This window comes from Leptodactylus fuscus, chromosome 4 (assembly GCF_031893055.1).
Source record: "Leptodactylus fuscus isolate aLepFus1 chromosome 4, aLepFus1.hap2, whole genome shotgun sequence".
Classification (NCBI taxonomy): Eukaryota; Metazoa; Chordata; class Amphibia; order Anura; family Leptodactylidae; genus Leptodactylus; species Leptodactylus fuscus.
Window position 1 is genome coordinate 160,958,351 of NC_134268.1, and position 14,449 is coordinate 160,972,799.

The window sequence follows — 14,449 nt, forward strand, 5'->3', positions numbered from 1 at the left end:
CGCTGCGATTTCTTCTGCAAGGTGGAGTTGGGATTCGCAAAAAAATACTCCAAAAAAAGCTTACAAAAACCATTTCCTAATTCCAGATGTGGATTTCTTCATCTCCAAAAAACTGTGTGAATGGACCCTTAACTTAGATATAGCTCATGTAAGGTACAGTACATACTGGAGCACATTTATATCAATGCTGTTGAACTTTGCACTCTTACACTATGAATCCCGTTTTTAGTTGTAGACATATTTATAAATCTGTTGTACGGACCTTCATAAATATGGAGTGGTTTTAGATGCTCCAAAATACCATCTGACTAAAAGTGTGGAACTTCACTATAAGATAAGTATTTGGTGCAAAACATGTAAACTATGTAGACAAATCTATTTGCATGTTGAAAGAAACAAATATCTGGCAGACGAATCAAAAGCCCAATTTTTGGAGCAAAATAAGCAGGCACAAATCCTGTCTCTTATTAAGTAGAGTTAAGGGGATATCGTCATTCCTTAGGGAGAGATCACCTTTTAGGTGTGTGGAGTCTTATTAAGCCATTTTGCGCTCCACTGTGCAAAGGAACATGGGAAGAATCTGCAAATCTGTCTTCTGTGATGTAATTAGGAAGACAGTGCCTCAGTCATGCAGTCCAATAGAGGGCGCTGCCTGAGGATATGCAAATCTGTCTTCCATGATGTAAAAGGGAGCGCCCTCTATTGGGCTGCATGACTGAGGCACTGTCTTCCTAATTACATCATGGAAGACAGATTTGCATCTTATTAAGTAGACATAAATGTGGCGCACGATGGGAATTTATGGCACATGAAGTAAATTGTCGTAAATTCATAACTTTACACCATTTTAAGGTTGGTCTACTTTACAAAAGAAAATCTGCCCCATATTCTTTCTTTTCTGTTTCATGTGTTATAAAGTTAGACCCTTCGAGCCTGTCGTATTTTCTGATCTTTCTGGTGCACACTAGTGTTGTGCACCACAGATTTTGAGGCAAATGTAGACAGAAAAGTGTCGGATTTCTACAGATAAATAAGCCCCACGGTGTGTACAGTATATGTTGTATATTACTATAAGTATTATCATGTTAAAAATGGTAGTAGAAATCTCTTTTCTTTGTTACAATGCAATCTTTCTGTCTTGCAGATTCATAAAATGCATTCGTTCTTAGACTATATCATGGGTGGATGTCAAATACAGTTTACAGTAAGTATCTTTTTTATCAAGTTTATTTTTCTATCCATTACTAAAATTTTAGGCATTGAGAAATATATGCTGGGATATATTTTTACAGCAAACAAACCCTGACATCTTTGACATATCCACAGGACAATTTCTGTAACTTCCAAGGAAGTGAATTGGAGTTAAGGATACAGCGTAGAACAGTGATCTTAGACCTGACCACCGCTGGCAACATGGATTTGTTGATCAGCAGGACAGGTTGAGTAGGGATGGGGTCTTGATGGGGGGAGATCTACAGATAAGTGTAGGTCCCAGGGAACTGCATCTATAACCCATTTATGACATCCCGTTGAGTCCTAAGAATCGCCAGTCTTAATAAATTCCCCCACTGATTTCACAATAGGAATATAAGGCAGACAAGGAAGGTCATTCTGTACAATATGACATCACAGTATAGGAAAAACACAGTAAGGTTACATACAGATATGATGCACATCTTATATCACAGTACAAAAATATGGCAACACAACACAAAATGTAATGCAGTAGCAAAGGCATAATGCACATAGGTGTGTGAATGTGGTTATAGAACCAATGTCACGTATTTAGTAGTGTCAGGTCTGTAGGTCAGAGTGACATAGTTCCCATAGAAAAGGAAGTTCTTAGCAGATAGCAAAGTTAGCATGGTGCTTATCCCTGGCCAGGACACAGTCTGTGTATATTGTCCTTTTGCTCCTGTTATTTGGAGTGGTTGTTAGCGATAACTGTTAATTGGAGGGGCTGTATAAGGAGGTCTCAGCATCTGTTAATAGGCGCCGCTCTATTGGTTCCAACACAGTTGGAATTTCTTTTTCTTTAGCCTTCTTCATTTATGAGCAGCAAGTGCAGTTAGTTTTGGTGCCTAAAGATCTGTTTAAACTCTGTAATGTCACAAGGGTGAGGCATGGGGTGTGATTCAGAGCTCACATTCCTTGTCTGCTCCAGACTGACACTGCCCTCCTGACATTACAGAGCCTACATAGTATATAAGGCACCAAAACTAACAGAAATTGGAGATAGGTAGGTAACTATCAGGGACGTATTTAAAATTTCACTTTTATTGATATGTATTAAAAGCTATACTTAGTACGAGACAACATAACAAAAATGTGGTATAAAATACCCCAAAATTCACAAAGGTAATGATTATGTGCAACCACCTAGCCTGTGGGGGAGTGGGACACACCGTCCTCCACAATCGTTTATTTACCCCACTAGTGTTACACTTCTTATCTTTGTTGTGGATAATGGGAACAAGAGCAGGGCTGGAAAAACGTGTGCTATGGCCGCCTTTGTTATCTATAGAGTACTGGCTGGCAAATAACTCCACTGCTATAGATTTTTCCTTCCCATAAGCTGGAGCTACAGCTAGTAATTCATTTTGTTAAAGCACTGGAGCTCTCTGCTGTGCATTAAAATGCCTACAAAAGAGGACTTGTAAGCAGGCTAGTATACAAGGTAACCGGATAGTAACACCTATCTAAGGCTAAAGTAGTTATCCGGGTAGAGCTGCTCTGCTGCTGATAAATCACAGGCAGCTCAGACAGCTCAATTCCCCTTGCCTGCTTTTAGGGCTAAAACAATAGCCGAGATTATCTTAATCTTAGGCAAAGATTAAGATAATCTCAGCTATTGTTTTAGCCCTAAAGCAGGCAAGGGGTATTGAGCTGTCTAAGCTGCCTGTGATTTATCAGCAGCAGAGCAGCTCTACCCGGATAACTACTTTAGCCTTAGATAGGTGTTACTATCCGGTTACCCTGTATACTAGCCTGCTTACAAGTCCTCTTTTGTAGGCATTTTAATGCACAGCAGAGAGCTCCAGTGCTTTAACTAAATGAATTACTAGCTGTAGCTCCAGCTTATGGGAAGGAAAAATCTATAGCAGTGGAGTTATTTGCCAGCCAGTACTCTATAGATAACAAAGGCGGCCATAGCACACGTTTTTCCAGCCCTGCTCTTGATCCCATTATCCACAACAAAGATAAGAAGTGTAACACTAGTGGGGTAAATAAACGATTGTGGAGGACGGTGTGTCCCACTCCCCCACAGGCTGGGTGGTTGCACATAATCATTACCTTTGTGAATTTTGGGGTATTTTATACCACATTTTTGTTATGTTGTCTCGTACTAAGTATAGCTTTTAATACATATCAATAAAATTGAAATTTTAAATACGTCCCTGATAGTTACCTACCTATCTCCAATTTTTGTTTATTAACTGGGCACGTAGCATTGGTTATCTCTACTTTAATTTTTGAACCAAAACTAACAGCACTGATTTCTCGGGAATGGTGGGGCTAAAAAAAAAAAATTCCAACTGTGGAACAATACCTTTTAATTGATGTAAAGCGCTGGACTTATTGGACGTGGTGAAAAGTCCTCTTTAAATGAAAGACTGATGTGAATTCATTTGTACTCTGCACGTTTCTAGGCATTGTAAAAAAAATAAATAAATAAGTGTTCACTGTGTATTGTATAGTTTTCTGATGTTAAGATTGATGACTCATGATTGTACTATATATTTGTATTTGTCAATTTAAGTGGTATTGCCGAGTCATCAGACCACTTCTTATTCTGGTACTGTCTCCATCAGAGGCAATACATATACAATGAACCCCTCATAGACAGAACAGACAGAACTCTATTGTGTCTCGTGTTTCTGCTGCATCCTAGGACTTGACGTTTTACTTTCATGTCTTTAGGAAGTTTAGTTCAGTTCAGGATTTCAGTGGAGCTCCGTTCCCACGGAGTAACACACCGCTCATTCAGACACGAGCACTACACATTGAAATCAATGGGTTAAAAAGCCTCCCATTGATTTCAATGTGTAGTGCCCGTAAACCGGCACACATTGAAGGGAATGGAATCTGTTTTGAGCGCTCACACTCATGTATACGTGTCTGAATGCACGTTGCATTACTCCGTGGGAACGGAGCCTTAAAGTGGGTTCGGGAATGGAAACCCCGAACGTAGAACAGTTGCAAGTGTGGACCTAGTTGTGTTCCTGTGCTAACTGGGACATGAACAGACTGTGGACTGGAACAACAGGGAATCATGAAGGGTTAAATAATCTTATATGTGAACCAGCTCCTGTTAGTATTGATAATAATAATAATAATAATAATAATAATTAATAATAATTTTGTTTATATAGCACCAACATTTTCAGTATTTTACAAATCAGAGGATTTATGAACAGACAGTATTTGACATTAGAATATAATGTATCAAGCAATAGGAGTGAAAGCCCAGCTCACAAGAGGTTACAATCTATGGGGGGGGGGGGGGAATGGGACACACAAGATATGTGTCATCCTGTAATTTCATGTTTTTCTGGGACCATAAAACTCCTTTAAATAAAAAGCAGCCCTAAAAATTTCAATACAAAAAGAAAAGGATACATTTTAGAAACATTTTATTCTAGTTTGTTATCTACATGTCAAGCCCAAGCACTTCTTCATGTCAGGTATAGAGATTATAGAATCTGCACATACATATCACCAGTACCTCGCTCTGTCTCCTGTGTGCTCAACAAAATCCTCAGATCTCCCTAAATGAAGCTCTTTAAAGGAATTCTATCATTAAAATTACATTTTTTTCTCCCCTCACACGTAGGAATAGCCTTAAGAAAGGCTATTCTTCTCCTATCTTTAGATGTCTTCTCCATGCCGCCATTTGGTAGAAATCCTGGTTTTCTTGTGTATGCAAATAAGTTCTCTAGGAACACTGGAAGCGGGCCCCAGCACTCAAACAGCACTGGGGGCGTATGCAATGCTGCAAGAGAACTCTCCAGCGATGCCTCTATCTTCGTCTGGAACGGCCTCTCCCTGCGTCTTCTTACGGCGCTGGTTTCAAACTTCTAGGCATGCGCAGTCGGCTCTGCCGTCAGGCCTCAGGCAGAGCCAATTGCGAATGCCTGCGGTAATTTTCCTGTGACCGCTTAAAACAGTAAACTGGTGTAAGCGGCCATTTTCTTGTGGCTGCTTACACAGTAAGCTGGGGTAAGCGTCCACAAGAAAATGGCCATGGGCATGCGCAGTCGGCCCTGCCCGAGGGCTGATGGCAGAGCCAACTACGCATGCCTAGAAGTTTGAAGCTAGCGCCAGAAGAAGACACAGGGAGAGGCCGTTCCGGACAAAGATAGAGGCGTCATTGGAGAGTTCTCTCGCATCATTAAGAATGCCCCCAGTGCTGTTTGAATGCTGGGAACTGCCCCCAGTGCTGTAAGAGAACTCATTTGCATACAGAAGAAAACTGGGATTTCTACCAAACGACAGCACGGAGAAGACATCTAAAGGTAGGAGAAGAATAGACTTTCCTACGTGTTAAGGAGAAAAAATAGAATTTTAATGATTGAATACCTTTAACCCTTTCAATCCTGCAGAGTGTATTATGGTAAACTATTTCTTTCAATTACTACGGAACTTGTTAAAAGGGAAGTACAGAGTGCGGTGTCTAGAGAAGCAGCAGCTTTATAGAATAGGGCGTTTGATGAGAAAAATAACTATGGTGATAACTAAGGACATTGTAACTAATGTAAAGCGTTAATGAGGACTTCCTCGCTATCCCGCTGTTTCTCTATTGTTCCTATACAGTTTATAGTCATCATAACTAGTAATGTATCTGGTTTCAGAAGTCTCCTCAAAGCTTTTATGTTAAAAGAATGTGATCAATATTAGTGATTCAGTCAGCATTCCACATCTTAGCCTATAATGGATGTTTTTGTCCAAGTGCAGGATGTCAAGCTGCGTACCGTACTTTAAACTAGAGAAACATGTTTTTTGAATCACAAAATGGAAGCAACCCCCATTTACAAAGTATATATTAATATCCCCTAAATGAATGTATTGTGGACAAGTGCAAAGCCACAACAATCACGTATATATAGAAATTATAATACTGTACACTAAATAATAGTGCCATATAGTGCTCATATACTAGTAGACATATAATTTAGTTTTAGAGCACCATTGACTAAATGGTTCAGTACATATGGAGAGGATTTACATACTATACATAATACAATAAGTAGTACAATAAGCTTGTTACAATGGGAGAGAGGACCATGCTCGTAATGACTCACAATCTACAAAGGTAGGGGGAGAAGGAGACATTAGGTGAGGGCACGAGCTGTTCAGTTGATAAGGTAGTGGCAGCAGGGTTATTGGAGGTTGTAGGATTTTCTGATGAGGATAATAGCATTTGTTGATATTAAAGGGATTACGTGGGGAGCGAAAACTTTTCATAGTGAGTTCCCTACACTGGAATTATATTTGCAGGTCTCGTTCCTCTGCCCACCATTGTGACACACTAGCTCTTGGTCACATGACCAAACCACTTACCCTATTTTTTTATGAACTTAAAGAGGACCTTACACCGCTAGAAAGCCGATGGTGTGCTGAATCAGCTTTCGCATTCTGTGCCCCCAGTGAAGAGTTATCGGTACTGTAGTTCTTCACTGTCATAAGGGCGTTTCTGACAGTCCTGTACTGTGAGAGGGGGTGTTGCTTACTGCCAAGCGATGACGCGGAGCGGCGAGGAACGCCTCCCCCCAACTATGGACGAGTACTATCAGGAGGGGAGGGAGGTGTTCCTCGCCGCTCTCACAGTACAGCTCTATAGACGCTACTGTGAAGAAGGGTGTTCCTGACTGACTGTCAGAAACGCCCTTCTGACAGTGAAGAGTTACTGTACCAGCACCGATTGCTCTTCACCAGGGGGCACAGAATATGAAAGCCGAAAGTTCACTGAATTCAGCGCACTGTCAGCTCTCTAGCGGTGAAAGGTCCTCTTTAATGCCAGCTATTCTGTAATATATAGAATTCTGTTATATATAGAAGTAACCTCTTTGCATAAAAAATATTCAATGTGGTTTCCTAGAGTAACACTGCTGATGACCTATCAATATCAAATCAGGAAGGGGGGGTCTGATTCTCGTCACCCCTGATGATCAACAGTTTAAGGGGCTGTGGTGCTTCTGTAAGTTCTGCAGCCTCTTTATAGTGCCCTCTATCTATATAAAAGTGACAATGAAGTGAAGGAAATAATTATTTGACCCCCTGCTGATTTTGTAAGTTTACCCACTGACAAAAGACAATGAACAGTCTATGGGAGCCTTCACACGGAGTAAACGCGCGTGTATTTTTGCAAAATACACGTGTAAAAATAAGACTCCCATTGACTTCAATGACATTTTACAGGCATATTTTTACACATGTAAAAAATATCTTTGAAGTTAATGGGAGTCTTATTTTTACACGTGTATTTTTACATGTGTATTTTGCAAAAATACACGCGCGGTTACTCCGTGTGAAGGCTCCCATTATAATTGTAATTAATTTTAACAGTGAGAGATAGAATATCAAAAATTAATTCCCGAACATCACATTGTATAAATTTAGTACATTTATTTGCATATAATATCTTCCATATATTTCTAGGTAGCAATTGATTTCACAGCATCGAATGGTGACCCAAGGAACAGTTGCTCCCTGCACTATATCCATCCTTACCAGCCCAATGAATATCTCAAAGCACTGGTGGCTGTTGGGGAGATTTGCCAAGACTATGACAGGTAACATATGATTTGTAGCATTGGCCTTCTCAGAGGATCTTATTATGTCTCCCTGTAATTGTTTGCACTGTTCTAATAACTGGCTTCTCTGTAACATTATCATTATTTTCAAGAATCTTGATGCACAAGATGTTTATCTAGATAGCGGCACACATACAGGTATTCCCAAAAGTTTGGCTTGCGTTGCCTTTTATAGTAGATAATAAGTGTACTTCAAAGTAGAATTTGTAACACTAGAGATGGCAGAATCCACTTTGTAATGTGCTGAACACTTGCTTTTCGGCCTTGGTACACTACAGTTATAGTCTCGCTTTTGATTATTTTCAATCAATTGCTAGAGAATGAAGCCTTAACAATGTCTGGCATAGACAGGACATGGGCGTTTATTTGATAAAGTTGTATATTTGCAGTTCTACAGCAACAAATACTATTGACCTGCAGCATAGAAAGTGACTTAGTATAGGAAATCTTTAAGTGTCTTAATATTAGACAATACAAATATTTCAGAAATACAGTAAGATCCTCTAAGGCAACTTTCCTTCTGTTAACTATTGGTTTCTTATGATTGCTGTGAAAATATTCTGAAATAGAGCTCAGAACATTATCATACTTGTATTACTGGAAAATTAGGGCTAGTTCACATGGAGTTCCGTGTATACACACTCCGTCGCGGCTGCTGCGGCGGGATGCTGGTGCAGTGAAATTCCGTTCCGGATTAGGCCCAAATGAATGGGCCAGAGCCTCGCGCCGTGGACACTGTGGCTGATTCAGATAGGGCACCACTTTTAATGTGTACCGCTTTTATTTGCTCATTGAATCCAGATGTAATATATCACTTTTAGAATCTGTTTTCTGTACATTATGGGGACAGTCATCTTTTGAGCTTCTCCTCTGCTCTTTTAACAACATTTAGTGATATGCTTTACACAGTGGTGAACCTAGCCTTTCTGCTGCCTGAGGCGGATGATAGAAAGGCACGCTAGTGGTAACATTGCCAAGGCCACTTCTTCCAGAAGACTTGTCTCTGTAAAGTTTACAACACAGACATCTTTGACTCCTCACTTCTCCAGGCACCTGACCCATATTGTCCTCACCTACACAAAGCTCCTTAAATAGTGCCCTTTATTAATAATACCCCTCCTTGTATTAATAATGTCCCTAATAGCACTTACATAAATCCCCCCTGGTATTAATAATGCCCCTAATAGCCCTTATATAAATAACTTCCCTTGTATTAATGATCTACGTTATTTATATAGGGGCTATTAGGGGCATTATTAATACAAGGGGGGTTATTTATGTAACAGCTATTAGGGGCATTATTAATACAAGGGGGTATTTAAAATACCCTCCCCCTTGTATTAATAATGCCTCTAATAGCCCTTATATAAATAACACCTGTTAATATATAACATGCCCCCTCCTAACAACCCCTTAAAATACTCTCCTACCTGGAAGCTCTTGATGCAGCTGCGTCTCCTCTTCATTACCTGGGATCAGAGCGCGCAGGACGTCTGAGTCTCAGCATAGGAGGCGCTTGACGTCATTGCATCGCGCCTCCTACAACACAGAGAAGCAGACGTGTTGTCTGTCTGTCTTCTCAGTGTTTACAGTAATATAATTAGTTTTAGCTAGATCGGTGTCTTGTAGACGCCAATCTAGTTAACAGCGCAGCCTGGAGCATTACTATCAGGAGGGGCGGTATAGAGCATGACGGAAAGCACGCAGAACAGCGTTACTCCTTGCCGCCCCTCCTGATAATGCTGCCTGAGGCCGCTGCCTCACGTCGCCTCATTAGAGGTGCGGCCCTGGCTTTATAGCACAGTCAAGGCCATTGGCAGCGATAGACTGGGGCAGCGATAGACTGAGGTTTTCTAGGCATGCTCTATGTAGGGAGTGGTTGTAGATAAACTGTGATATCATCTATTGTCAGTAGTAGATGTAATAATGGGTGAGTAGTGTTATCTATAGAGGTCTTACCTTTATTGTAATACTGTCTCTTTGGTTATGATGTAAATGAGGTAACTACTGCATTGAAAATCCCTACACTATTGGCAAATGTTATTCTATTATTAAGCTTAGAGACCTAGCAAAACATTGCAGAAAATAATACTTTAAAAAATAATATTTAGATAGAAAATCAAAAATATTTTTCACCTAAAAGCTTGGTTTAAAATATAGCTATTTTTGGTGACAAACCTTCCCTTTAAGATATAAACATTAACATGAAGACTATACCAGTTTACATTAGACATATATAATAAAGATATGTAGTAGTAGTAACATGAAATATATTTTCATGTCAAGGCAAAGAGAAATGGACAACACTCAGAATACATAGACAGGCTGCAAAAAGCTATGATTTAGTATTCAACAAAACCAACGCTAGGTAGTAGCAAGCAAGACTCACACAGAGGAACCCCAAGACTTTCTAGTAGGGTCAAGTAGAAGAAAAAGACTAACAGAAGAGCTGCATAACATCAGAAGACAAGAGAGAGTCCCATCCCAATTATTAAGAAACAGGACTCTAGTACTCATACCCATACATAGGAAGGCACATGATAGACTCTATTTTACTTTACGTTAGGGATTGTGATTTCTTTAAACCAATACATGTTGAAAAGGGTAAAACACGTAGCCTGCTATAAAGGGTAACGCACATAACAATTGTATCTTTTATAAAGGGTAAAGCACATAGCAAATACAAAGAACACTCACCAAAGGCTAAGGCCCCACGTAGTAAAACACAATAGAATTGGCTATGGAATACATAGGAAGATCAAGCAAGACGGTTCTTTTTCAGCGCCCTGAAAAAAAACAAGTGTCCGCTACTGCCTCTCATTAAAAAGAATGGAAGTCAGATTCTGGACGGAGGTTAGGCTAGAACTATACTGTAACTTTTTGTAGCACTTCTGATTTATTTTACGCACCTAACGACAGCTAAATTGTTAACATCAATTAGTAGCACTACAAAAAATTGCAGTGTGTCACATGACTGTGGGTGAACACATCTGGGAATAATGTCAATTTGTCATGGCCATTTTATACTTGAGAGTCACCCGTCTTCACAGATCCCTCATATATTGCAGTGTATGGAGGAAGATAGAGCATGACCTATATATTCACGGTCTGTTACAATATCGTTCATGTGAATAGCCTATTAATGTAGGCATGCAACGGCCATTGAAAAATGGCTGTCACCTCACTCTTAACAGTGTACATATAAATGCCACTACCAGCAACATTCACCAATACTTTTACAGCAGTGCAGTAATTGAAGATCAATGATAAACATTTATTTTTTTATTTCTCTGTGATCTTTGTCCTAATTTACATTGATCAATAATCATTATGATTTCTTACATGTGATTGATACAAATGGGTCAATGTAAGCATTCCATAGGCTAAGGCCCCACGTAGTGGGATATTGTGGTTTTTCCCACGGCGCTTTTTGCAGAAAGTTCACAATCGTTTCCTCTGTGGACTTTCTGCTTCCATTATACCTATAGGGAAACCACCAGCATTTTCATAGATGTAATTGACCTGCTGCGATTTCCAATACCTCAACATTTTTGGAAATCACAGCATTTCCTCTGCGTGTATTTTCCTACAATGTGTGGACGGGATTTGCTAGAATCCCATCCACTTTGCAGTGACTGTAAATCGTTGCAGTTTTTACACCACGTGGGGCCCGGCCTTAAAGGGTTTACCCAGTTTCTAACATTGATGGCCTATCCTTAGGCTAGGCCTCCAATATTAGATCTGTGGGGGTCCAACACCCAGGACCCCCTCAGATGACGGTAGTGAGACCATCAGGCACTCTCAGTATTGTTTACATACAGCGAGCTCAATTGCTGTACAAACTGTAGCGGTGAATGTGGGTCCTGCAGCCACATCCTATTTAAACCTATGAGGCAGTGCTGCAGTACCTATACTCGCTACTATGGTGCCCAATACTAAGTGACGTCTTGTCTGGGTAACTGTGATCTTCAGGGGTCCCAGGTGTCACACTCCCGCAGATCTAATATAGATGGCCATCAGTGTTAAAATCTGGATATAATACATTACATGCGTTCCCACACATAACCACACATGCATACCAACATATTCATATGCTTACTCATAGATATATATGCATACCCACAAATACACAAATGTCCAGTACATGCATACCCACACACATATACATACCAACACAACCTAACATATGTTCATACATGTACACATATATAGCATATACAAGATGTTAACAAATGTTGCACACAAATATACTTACACATTGCTGAGAATCTTATCTCTGTCCCAACACTGAGCGATATTGTGTGAAGTTTCCTGGGATTGGGAGGTTTAATAGGGTAGCACAGTGATTTGAATAAAAGTGGCAGCACAACACACACTACATCTAATGTAACCATTGCCAGCGATCTGCTGCCCGTTCTTAGATATCGCAGGGTGCTGCCAGTATTCCTATAAGATATTTCTTCGCACATAGCACATTTGTGAACAGGGGCCCTGGGCAATTGCCCATCTTTTTTCCACTCAACACCAGCCCTGGCATATATATGGTTCTCTTTAATATTTCATTCTGCTCAGTAAGGCCAGTGATCCCTACTACTAGATAACCTACCATTTCATTTCTTTTCTGATGCCTTTTATGTTTTTTTATGCTTAATTCTAAACCTGTGTTTTTCAGTCTTTGGCAGAGACCGGCTTGTCTGCCTTTCTCTAATAAATGAACAGGTCAGGCCTGCCAGAGTTCTGTCAATATGACGTCCATGTGCCCGGTAGGACATCTAGATTGGGGTTTTCAATGTGACACCTCTTTAGAACAAGTACACACTGGGTTAGTTGTACCATGAATAAACTGAAATCAAAAAGGGTACCCCTTTGTCAAAGTGTTAACGCTAAAACATGACTTTTATTTCTTTCTATTAAAATTTTTTATTCCTTTTGTGTCCCCACCATAAAAAACAAGCAATAGGACTCTATAAATACAACTAGACCTATTATAATGTTTGTAACTGATGTAGTGGGTGGAGAGCCCCTAATACACAGCTGGGTTGACACCCCACATAAATAACTGCATAGGCCAATTTCAGCTGGAGAGGGCTACAACCTCCATTCCCCCACCTTTGATATTTCACACACTATAGATAGTATAACTAGGTGAGTCCACAGGTAGATACAGTAAAACGCCAATGTGAATAAACTGCTGCCTTAGTGAAACTGATTAGGAAGCCAAACCCAAAAGTGACACCTGTGGGTCGGTTCTACACAGGTGCTTTTATATTCACCAGGGCTGATAGATTCAGTCCGCAGCAACTAAACGGCATATAAACCCGTGATAAACTCATTCCTATGTAAGAGTACCCTATGGATACCCATACCCCTATATTATGGTCTCTCAATACGTATCGCCATTAGCTCATCAGGAGAGTGATAAGTATAGTTTTGAAATATCAAAAAAGGAAAAAGGATTGCAGTAAAAACTGCAGTTCCTGCGGCCAAGATGGTATGAGTTTATCACGGGTTTATATGCCGTTTAGTTGCTGCGGACTGAATCTATCAGCCCTGGTGAATATAAAAGCACCTGTGTAGAACCGACCCACAGGTGTCACTTTTGGGTTTGGCTTCCTAATCAGTTTCACTAAGGCAGCAGTTTATTCACATTGGCGTTTTACTGTATCTACCTGTGGACTCACCTAGTTATACTATCTATAGTGTGTGAAATATCAAAGGTGGGGGAATGGAGGTTGTAGCCCTCTCCAGCTGAAGTTGGCCTATGTAGTTATTTATGTGGGGTGTCAACCCAGCTGTGTATTAGGGGCTCTCCACCCACTACATCAGTTACAAACATTATAATAGGTCTAGTTGTATTTATAGAGTCCTATTGCTTGGTTTTTATGGTGGGGACACGAAAGGAATAAAAAATTTCAATAGAAAGAAATAAAAGTCATGTTTTAGCGTTATCACTTTGACAAAGGGGTACCCTTTTTGATTTCACCTCTTTAGAACAACATTCAAAAACTTATGTACTAAAAATGTTACTTATTAACATAAAGCAATATTTCTACACATAAGCAATCAAATGATGCCTCATCTATAATTAATTTATATTTACCTATCTTTTATTTAGGCTACTTATATATAATAATGTATTCAAATGAGATTTTCCCAAACCCATCCAGTTACTCGGCTGCAGGACTGGCTGCACATGTTCTTACAAACAGACACTATTTCTCCTTGATTTCTCTCATTTTCCCGGTATCTGTCATACTTTGGCCTTCTGCCATAGGATCATATTAACAGAGCAGCGCAGGAGGTATTGATTAAGCAGAATTACTTCCTCTTGCTTCAGGGTGCGTCAAGGGCAATGCATAAAATCCTCAATTTCAGTGATATTTGGTTCATATTCTGTGTCAGCCTGAAAAGATTGATCTTGTACTTCAACGGTCTGCCATTGATTGGCTAGAAAGAGCCTGGCGGTAACAATCGGAACAAAAGTGGAATAATTCAATTTGCAGCAATAGTAATATTGGTTTCTGTACCAAGCTTACAAGGCCACATAATAAGGGCTGATTGACAGCTTTTTCACTGTAGAAAACCGTGATTGTGATCTGCCTAGGTAGCAAACCACCCGCAGACATCGCACCTGC

The 14,449-nt window shown here is 40.0% G+C and overlaps 1 protein-coding gene across 1 annotated transcript in view; it reads left to right on the top strand.

Annotated features, from left to right (window-relative positions):
- CPNE4 (copine 4) overlaps positions 1-14,449 on the top strand; it is a 301,821-nt gene that overhangs the window by 253,089 nt on the left and 34,283 nt on the right. The window contains exons 10-11 of the mRNA XM_075271282.1: positions 1,145-1,204; positions 7,660-7,793. Coding sequence (XP_075127383.1) covers positions 1,145-1,204; positions 7,660-7,793 — 194 coding nt within the window. The remainder of the gene's footprint in view (positions 1-1,144; positions 1,205-7,659; positions 7,794-14,449) is intronic.